General features: G+C 42.0%; 1 protein-coding gene across 2 annotated transcripts in view; it reads left to right on the top strand.

The window, feature by feature from the left end:
• Nucleotides 1–400: 400 nt before the first annotated feature.
• crip2 (cysteine-rich protein 2) overlaps nt 401–10,566 on the top strand; it is a 29,190-nt gene continuing 19,024 nt past the window's right edge. For both annotated transcript variants that reach the window (XM_031309998.2, XM_031309996.2), the window contains exon 1: nt 401–583. In XM_031309998.2, coding sequence (XP_031165858.1) covers nt 541–583 — 43 coding nt within the window. In that variant the 5' untranslated portion in view covers nt 401–540. The remainder of the gene's footprint in view (nt 584–10,566) is intronic.

Genomic DNA, 10,566 nt, shown 5'->3' with positions numbered 1-10,566 from the left:
CTACATTTCTCAAAGGTACTTGGCAAATAAAGAATAGGCCTATATTAAAAAAGCTGCTCCAAATATTCAGAGAAACATTCAGAAAATAGAAATTCATTATGTGAGTTGTAGCCTTTTGCTTTCATTTGAAAATTCTACTTAGCTAAACAGCTAGCTACTTTGCTAAAGGGCTAACGTATCTTGAATCGTTGCTAGTTGTTGTTTGCTAGCAAGTTGTTTTGAGGAAACTTTTACAACGAAAATGTCCTATGGAGGCAGAATAAAGAGAAAACGCAAAAAAAAAATCATATAAGTGACATCTCAATTGTAAGCCTCGACGTTAGCTGTCAAGTTGTCACAATTCCCACAACCCGTGAAGGGAGCACGAGGACGCGTATCGTGGCAGGGGCGGGGTTATGCAAATGAGGGAGCCGTTGACTGAATAGATGCTCCCGGTCCGGCTTCTGGAAGCGGAGCATAGACACTTGCTGTGGAGAGAAGAGCCAGAGAGAGTGGACGCTCCGGACAAACAAAACAGATCACTTTCACTCGACCCACAACATGTCTTCAAAGTGCCCCAAGTGTGACAAGACGGTGTATTTCGGTAAGTGTTGCCCTCTTTATTTGTTTCCACCTTTTGAAATTACTTTTGGGTCATGATCCGGCACATTAGATCGATATTTGTGGGACATATTTCACAGTAATTTACAAACCTAGTAAATAGCGTATCTATTCGGATATAAAGCAGTCCATTCCCATTCATTGAACAAATATTTACGCATCACACAACTAGTTACTTTTCCTTTTTTAATGGAGTTCTGAATGTAGGCTATAACATGCACTTTTGCCTTTATTATTTCTGTGTTTTTAACTATCTCAACATACGGTAGGGTATTAAAAGTATTTTTATGTTTGACAGTAGCCTAGTATAGGATCCATAAAGCTTAATATTGCTTTAGGCTTTTATGTTCAGTGGTGGGAAAAATGTAAATCCTTCCTATTTCCCAAAGGGATTTCTCACCAAAGTAAAGTTCATAGCATTCCTTAGATTAGGCTTTTTTAGGGAAAGAGTTGGTGGCAATGTAAATGATTCACAGAGACAAACCTTGGAAAAAAAAATAGCTGGAGAAGCAAAGGGGTCAATGTAAACAAACAAAAGCCCTGTCAGAGCAAACATTTCAACAAATGTATTATTTCTATAAAATATGAAATGCTTAACATGTGAGAGAAAACAAGCAGTGTCTGCACTCAATTTAAAAAAAAACAAAAAAAAACTAGATAAATGATTCATCTTATTCTGACACTGATCTGTGCCATTTTAATTTTGTTTTCTTTGGTTAACATCCAAGCTTGGCAGTTGGCTTTGGAGGGTTTCTGATGCAGGCCCTTGCCAAGAGTGCAGAAATGCCATATGATGAGATTGCCCACTCATGGAGAAACATGGCAACATCATGCCGCGTCAGCGAGATAAAAATATGTAAACATGCATCTTTTGCAACCTTGTAAACAAAGATGGGAAACCAAAACACCCATTTGGGCAAAGCGTTAGACTTAGTCACAGCGACACGGCTTCTTATATAGCCTGTACTATAACAGATGTTTACAGTGTAAGAAATTATGCACACAGATAAGAGCAAAGCAGAGGATTAAAGGAGCTCAGGCCATGAAGATAAACACAAATTCACATCCCTGCCTTTTAATCTGAAGGTTGCACATGATATGCACCCTGTCCAGTGTATTTTTGGGGACATGCTGCTGTTCAACCATGAGTAATCCTGTGTTTACATTTGGCTGCTTGCAGGGAACAAAAAACTCGTTCTTCAGCGCTGATCTTTTTTGCACTTCATAGCACACATCAAAGCTGTTACGGGGGTCAAAATCAATTATGTGAGTGGATGGAAGTCCTCTTATGTAACAGGAGTGGCAGCAAACAACACAGCTGCTGCTCATCCTATGGGTCCCGAGAGGAATAAATATCTGTGCAAATAAGATTTATTTTCCTCCAATACGGATTTTATGCATGTCTGAGTATTCATTTGCGTACTAGCCTTAATTCTCTGCAGTGAGTGAGTCACAGCTCCTCTGTGATGTATGTTATTATTATTTATTTTTTTATGTAACATACTGAGATCCATCCTGGTGGAGTTACTTTTGGTTTGTGGTGTGTCTTATTGGGCGGAGAGCGCCCAGGGCTGAGTCGATTGTAAGGATGATGAACGGCTACTAGGAAGCAGCATGGGTGGAATTAGCTGCACACGTCAAAACCAGGGAGGATGTAGAGAGTGTGGGAGGTTGTTAATGACAATATTAAACTTTCAGTCATTGCAAGGCAGGCTGTGAAACTCATGACAAGGCATGGGAGAGGTCAGGATGGGAGAAAGGTTCTGCCTGTGCAGCTGCCTACAGCCTGAAGCATCAACATGATGTCAGTGATGGATTTCAGATACTGTAGAATGAGCTCAGCAGCTCCACCTACATACATCCTCCTCTCAGATACTTGGCTCTCCAGAGACGCCAGAAATGCTTTTCAGGTCTGCAGAACAGTTAAAGACCCACGAATGAGGGTGTAAAAGTGAGAAGAAAACACCCTGCTTCTTCTGATCTACACTAGGACATGTGTTATTGATAGAGAAAATTGTCTATTTCCCGTCCTATTATGTTTCCTTTTTTTTTTTTTTTTTTTGTGGTTCGTGGTGTAGCTATATATAGAGCAGTGATTGGCCCACCCTGCAGTTACCTACTTGGTCCTCCAGCTGGTGTTGTCCAATATTAGATTTAGCAGGCATTCGTTTTCAACACTTGACTCTCCTTTTCTTTACTTCTGTAAAAAAAAAAAAAGAAAAAGAAAAAAAGAACAATTTTGCATGGCAGTGGTTCGCCACAGTCTGGGATGAAAGTTCTTTTTTCGTTTTTTATTATTTTACGTTCGTTACTTTAATGTACAGCTGTTTTATGGTGGCGATGGTTCAGTTTAATTGCATGTGTTGTCTGTTGCTGCCATTCACTTTGCTTGCGCAGTGTTGTTTTTTTCAGACACCCAAATATACGGCACCAAAAAGCGTTGTAGCGTTGGCCGAATTCAAATTCCCAGCGTCTACACTGTGGCTTCACATCTGTTAGTGCCTGTGGTATAGAGATGCTTAGAATACACCAGAGACTATTGGCTGACATGTGACAGGCCCCAGTGGAAGTACATTGTTAGCGTGTGATAGTGTCCATACGGGACACAACACAGCATGGCTCACTAAATCTCTCTCAGCTCCAGACCCAAATTCAGTTGAGCCATCCAGCCACAACTCTTGTGCATGACAAATTGGAGCAATGCATCTTTGTGCAGCTAAGTGAATAAACGAGAAACTAATGGTGCTCTGCTGTGAGTTTCTCTTTCTCTCTTTCATTCACCAATTCCTCTCACTTTGGTTCTCTTTTCTCTTCTTCAGACACTTGCTCTTGCCTCAAGCCCTGAATTCCTCTTTCCCAACTAGAAGGACTGGGGGAAATGGGGTGAGATGCAGGCCTGCCTTTTATTTAAACGGGAGACTCTCAAAGTACCTCATGCATTATAATGAGAAGCGACATCTCTATGAACACAAAGCTCGTTCTGTCTCTGCGCACATTTGTTGTTTCCAGCAAGGCAGAATACCTTCGTCCTCTCGGCCTGATGATACGCTTCCCACACACCTCTTTTTTTTTTTTTATCCCGCTTTTACCCCAGACATCCACACAATACCTGCTTTTTTCCTTCCCCTCTTTTCTGTCAAGGCTAGAGTACCCTGTTTTCTACTTGGCTGCCCAGAGGGCTGTGTGAATGTGCCCCGTCAGTTATGTAACCTCATTTCTTGAGTCTTTGCCTCCTGCTCGCTGCCATTGCATAACCTGCCAGCTACTGTGCACCAGTCAATGAGAGTCCTTTTTATCTGCCTTTTTGAGGCACAAATATGATCCCTTAATGGAGATGGCATTAAGCTTGGTGTTGAAAGTCAGAACCTCCCCCCACCCCCACCCCCCCAACACAGGTGAAACCATTCCACCTTGCAGCAGAATGACCTGTTGCATAATAGCAGAGGCATAGAGGAGCAAAGTTATCATCCAAATGCATATAGTTCATCCAAATGACTCAGACTTCAAAGTTCTAATCCTTTAAAGATTTTCATTACATCAAATCCCATTTTTGATATAATTTATGATTTTCTCCCCAGCAATAAACATTATTGCATTCTGTTTTGCCTGCATGTAATAGATCTCTGCCCTCACTATGCATGTATAGGTCCATAGCTATGTAGGGTGCCGATTGGCCTATACATTTTTTCACTGGAAGCATACTGGACAAAAAGATTGTGGTTTGGATTAAAAAACTCCTAAGGAACATGCTTTTAGTAGGGCTGCCACCTCTTAGTCGATTAGTCGACTAATCGGTCGTTTTGGTCTTAGTCAACTAAGATTTCTTAGTTGATGAGTCATTTTTTATGCTTATTCATGTTTAATTACTCATTTCCAAGAAACTTATGAGCACATTTCTGGTAAGCACAAGATTTAAAGTGGTGCTTTTGCAGGATTAATTGTGGAGAAACTCAGTTTTACAGATGGTTCATTAACTACATTTATATTGTGCTTTTCTAGTCTTAATCACCTCTCAAAGAGCACAGCTCTGTCGATTACATCAACTAATCGATTAATCGACAAAATCATATAAGTGTTAGTCGACTAAGAATTTCTTTAGTCGAGGACAGCCCTAGCTTTTAGTTTTCCCTGGGAAGCGAACTCCGCTCTCTGGCTTGAAAGCCCTGTATGTTAACCCTACCCATCCACCCCGACCTCCTCCCTTCGCGGCCAGCCACAGCGGCCGTCAATGTAGTGAATACGGCAACAACAACAAAAAACGTGGAATGCTTACGGATTACAGTGCTTAACTTTTCTTAGCTTTTTGAACGAATGGTTCATGAGAAAAAGGCTGTTCACTTAGAACATGTCTTCTTTAGTCATCTTCCTCTTAATAAAACAATGTGACATGATAAATCCTCTGCTGTAAACAGACGCTGTACACAAGTTTCTCTTCTTCTGTTGTGTTTCTGACCGAGTAGCTAAAGTGGTCAATACAGGTGTTATTTGGCGGTACCAGCAGTAACAACAGATGACTGGAATGCTTTAGTGTGTAACTTTTTGATATTAATGAACGCCCGTTACATTCAAGCCATTGCCAAATGAGTTGCTAAAAAGCTAATTAAGATCAGCTCCACACAACTCTCTCTGTATTTCTCAGTATGGCTATGTTCAGAAGATTGTGGCGTGACTTTCCCGCGCAGAAACTCGAGTGAAGATAATGACCTCTTCTGAAGAGTCCATCATGGTTTTTTTAATCCTCCGTGTCCTCCTTGGCTACTAGCAACTGCGTGGAGGAGGGGGGGGGGAGAAACTACACACTTTAGCTTTAAGGATTATAACTTTAATTCCTTATCTTTGAAGCTATACGCTTGTTTGACACTTTCAAATGGAGCTACTCCACTTGTACCATGTGCTCATATAGACAATTTATTACACCTCTTTACAAGACTGAGATGATTTCACTCAAAGTAGTCTATACCCATTCATACATTTTACGCCTCTGTCATATGATGTCTACCCCCTCAAGGCCTGATTATCCAATTACATAGGCTACATCTGAAGGTGCCAGTGATACAGTTCTGCTTCCTCTCTTGAAGACATGGTCCACTACTCTGTAAGCTAGTCATGCAGACTAAATCTTTTTGAAGTCCCTCTAGCCGGGACACAGTGTCCTGACCGGTTGGAGATTAAATGCCGTGTGGAGCAAATGGGCCCAGGGGTTCAGGGAGGGACTGTGGAGAGGGTGCTTTGCCTGCGGCTCCTCTGACCAGCCAGGATGTGAGTTAACTGCAGCCCATTTACGTCAGCCAGCAGGATTCACGAGGTCGGCCTCTTTTATTCACAGAGGGAGGAGGTGGTGGGGGGGGGGAGAGCCTGGGGAGGAAACCAAGGCTTGGCTGAGGCGACAGACGACCTCCAGAACTGAGTTTTGCCACGGGGTTGCATCAGCCACAGGACGGAGAGCGATCCAAATACTACACGTTTCCTAGTCGCTCTTTAGCATCGGTCCCCACCCTGCAGCGTCACTGTGAGCACCACAGCACACACCCACCCTGGACAAATCAATTCTAATGTTTAACACACCACTGGCGGGGTCATCTCACTCTCAGTTCCCTCACAACCAGCAGCACAAATTCTGTGCCATTTAAATAAAATTCTGTGCCATTTAAATAAAATATATATATATATATTTTCCAACACCTTAAGTATAAATGGGTTATTCATCATAGTTTTAGTAGTTGTGTCATGTGTAGTAGCGTTGAATGTTTCTATGTGTCTCTTATGTTAGTATTAGCTGCTTTTCATACATTTCATATATCATAAACAAAACCATATTTGGTTTTTCTAACCTTTGCTTATAAGAAAATTAGAAGAGGACACTTTGTGCTCTGGGAACTTGCATTTGTCTTTTAGGTTTTGGCATTTTATAGACTTAAAGGTCCCATGGCATGGGATTTTCACTTTATGAGGTTTTTTAACATTAATATGAGTTCCCCCAGCCTGCCTATGGTCCCCCTGTGGCTAGAAATGGCGATAGGTGTAAACCGAGCCCTCCTGCTCTGCCTTTGAGAAAATGAAAGCTCAGATGGGCCTATCTGGAATCTTGCTCCTTATGACGTCATAAGGAGGAAGGTTACCTCCCCTTTCTCTGCTTTGCCCGCACAGAGAATATGGCCCACCCATGAGAGAGAGAGAGAGACATCATGGCTTGCAAGCAAGCAAAGTGGCAGTTGGTCAAGGCCACACCCCCACCCTCCATCTTGCCCCCCCTCTCTCCTCCTCAATGGCATTTAAAGCAACACGTTCTCACACCCATCTCGTAAAACATGGACGCTTGGTCAGGTGCCTTTGTTGTTCTTATTGACGCTAAAAGTCTCCTTTAGCGCTTTAAGTAAACGCGTTTGCTCGGGACTATTACCGTCCCTTTTGATGCAGTTATGTTAAGGAAAAGGTCGTGGGTGGGCTTACGGTTCTGTGACACGCGGGAACTACGGGACGATTGGGTTTAGGAAAGGGTCGTGGGTGGGCGTACGGTTCCGTTACACGCGGGAAGAATGGGATGGTTGGGTTTAGGAAAGGGTTGTGGGTAGGGCTGAACGATACATTGAATTTTCATCGTCACGTCATGAACACATCGCAACAGACAGCCTGACACAATGAATAAGGGAAAACACACAAAGTTTACACACTGAGACGACGCGAAGCGTAATACGTCTCCATAGCAGCAGGCGGCGCTGCTCTGTATTGTTTCCATTAACAGTCTGATTATTTCACAGAAAATGAAAACCGGCAGCTGATTGGACGAACGCATCACGTGGTTCTTTTTTCTCCGGAAATTCACAGCCAGACTGTCATGGCGTCTCGTTCAGAATACAATCTCATATTGTACTAAAATAGTTCACCGAAACGTGTTTCTGAAAACTTTTTAAGCAAGAAATAGGCCATGCAGTTGCTGAATCTGTCTTCATTTCAGATCAACAAAGGTCAGTTTAAAAGATTTTCGTCGAACGTTAACTTCTTATAGTTATAATGCCTCATTAATGTGTAATTTGTTCAATAAAAGCATGTCAAAAATTATCTATTTGATTTCTTTATTCAGTAGGAATAGGCTATTCAATGTTTAGGTCCGCAAAGAACCTATTAAAGCACTAACTAACTAACATGGGAACAGTATAGCTAACATTCACATTTGAATATTTATCGCAAGTCATATCGTCATTGCAATATTAAACAATGTTATCGCACATCGCAGCTTTTCCTCTCCTCTTCCATATCGTGCAGCCTTAGTTGTGGGTGGGCGTGCAGTTCTGTGACACGCGGGAGGAAAGAAAAATGCGACTATAGCAAGTGTGACAAGTCTTCTGGTAGCTGTGCCAAGAGAAATCTCAATCATTCCCAATCTTGCAGAGAAGGAGACCGTAGGTATATGTAAGGAGATAACGTGGACACAGGCTAATTATTGCTAACTAAAATGCTAGTTAACATAAGTAATTAAACTTAAACAGCTAATGTAAGTCCAAACTGCCTGCGAGCTTCTCCTGTACTATACGGTAATTCCTCTACTATGCAACAGTAAGTCGCGTGGTTATGACACAATCGTTAGCCTATTTTTACAAAAACGTCTGCTACAGAGCCATAACGTGAGGTACAAGGTAATGGAGCCTTTTATACATTGTTGTGTTTCTTTAGAGATAAACAATGGACAAATAAAGTCTTTAAACGCTTCAGATGTAAAGTTATTCGCTGTCAAAGTGACGTCAAAATGAATGGCAGTCAATGGAATGCTAACGGGGGGTGATCGCTTTGTAGCATCAAAATGGCGCCATAGGAGGTTCTGAAGCGAAGCTTACCCCCTTGCGCTGACAGCCACTGTCCAAACGTCCTTATTTTATGAGTTCGGAATGAGAACGGATTGTTTAAAGCTACAGACACAGAAATGTCACATCCTAAGGAAAGCTCAATGTGGGACTGGCTCTAGTGGCTGTAATTCTGCACCAAGGCTGAATTTCGGGAAAGAGACTTCAGATACAGTATTAGGGACCACTAAAGCCTATAAAAGCATCCAAAAAGCAGCATGTCATAGGACCTTTAAGAAATTAGCAAATTAACCAAAAAAAATCAATAGGTCAATCAACAATGAAAACAAACAGTTTATAGTGTTAGTCCTTTTTTAGCCTTACAACTGTGGCACTTACTGTAAACATCTCATGTATTTGGTGATGCCTCTTTGACTTGAAAGTAGAATAGAAGGGCTTCCCAAATAATCGGGATTAATGATCACCATATCGAGCAAGAATAATTCTGACGGGGCGGCCTCTAGCTCACCCAGTAAGAGCGTGCGCCCCATGTAGGCTGAGTTCTTTGCAGCTGTGCGGGTTCGAATCCGACCTGCTGCCCTTTGCTGCATGTCATCCCCCCATTTCTCTCCCCCTTTCCATCCATTCCGTCTATCCACTAGGGGTGTCACGATTCTCCAAATCCTCGATTCGATTACAGATATTATATTGCATAAAAGTCTTGTCTAAAAATGGCATAGCAACCTGTGCTTTAAAAAAAAAAATATGTAAACGAGAATCGAACCATGACCTAGGTCATGGTTCGATTCTCGTTTACATATTTTTTTTTCAAGACTTTTTTTTTTAGACAAGACTTTTATGCAATATAATATCTGACCATTGTTTGCAATGTACCACATTACGTTGTCAAATTTAAAACATTTATTAACAACATAATGTAACAATAACATATATTCAGTCAATTGGAAACTTGACAATTTTTCAGTAAAGTAAAAAGGAAAAAAAAAAAGTGTACCGACAATCCTGAGGGCAGACGCTTCGCAGCACACGGAGTTTGGTGTTAAAGCCCCCAACGTCGTCTTCCAGGCAGCGCTGCCTGGAAGGCACTAGGATTAGGCTATGGTTGAAGACGACGGTCGCAGCGCTGCCTTGAAGGCTTAGTTGGGGCCTTAAAACACCATCGAGCCAGCACAGCAGCTGAGCAGACCGATAGCAAAGAGGGCGACTTGGGCAGTCCGCTAATTTGTTGCTCTCTCTAATATAACCAATATAAGCTGCTCTGTTTAGGCTACAAAACATGCATGCAGGTGAAAGTCAACCGTGCGGTTTTGTTCGGATAAAGCCATAAGCAGAAGGAATAGCCGCTAGCTGCTAGGCTAATGTGCAATGGTAAACACACAGAATATGGTACACGCACATAGCAGAGCTTGCAAACTGTGGCTTTTATGTCGACAACGTCGTCAACATAACTAAGAATCCAAAATACTTTCACACACTTCAGTGAAAGAGGAGGGGGCTCCAGTTCTGTCGATGGGTCTATGTTACAGGAGGTTGACTGACTCCCAGTACTTCGACACGTGTTTTTTCCGCTTGACAAGCCGACCGGACGTGACATGGGGGTGTGGCAGTATCGACGATTCCATTTTTTAATTCGAAATTCAAGATTGTGACTTAATTTCGGTCGATTTCGATTTAAACATCCTTACTATACAGTGTCACGATTTAATAAAGGGAAAAAGCCCCCAAAAATAATAATCTTAAGAATATTTCTGATTATTCTTCTTTTAGGTTTAATTATGTACACCTGACCCCAGACAATTGAGGATTTTGAAATGGAGCACAAATTGTCCCCAAAACACGAGAGTAGTTTGTTTACTGCACAAGCTGAAAACTCCTTCAAAGTCACTTCCCTTGGCGAGGTTGAATGCCCCTGTGTGCCCTGACTGAATGGCAATTGTCTGTAATTTATAAAAGGTCACAAGTGCTTGAGGGTGTTTGTACTCCAGAGAGCAGAATAGTGAGGATGCAGAAGAAGGAAACGCAGGCTGCTTGTTTTTTCCTCTCTTGCATTTCTCTTGAGATATGATTTTTGTTGTATTAAATGTACCTCCCATGTTTGGGTCCTGCTTTGCCTTCTGGGCCTCAATTCAGTCAGTCAGGTGTATGGTGTTTATTAGGACGTGCAGTT

This window comes from Sander lucioperca, chromosome 18 (assembly GCF_008315115.2).
Source record: "Sander lucioperca isolate FBNREF2018 chromosome 18, SLUC_FBN_1.2, whole genome shotgun sequence".
In the NCBI taxonomy this organism is placed as follows: domain Eukaryota; kingdom Metazoa; phylum Chordata; class Actinopteri; order Perciformes; family Percidae; genus Sander; species Sander lucioperca.
The sequence above is the reverse complement of the archived record's forward strand: the minus strand, read 5'-3'. Positions and strand labels throughout refer to the sequence as shown.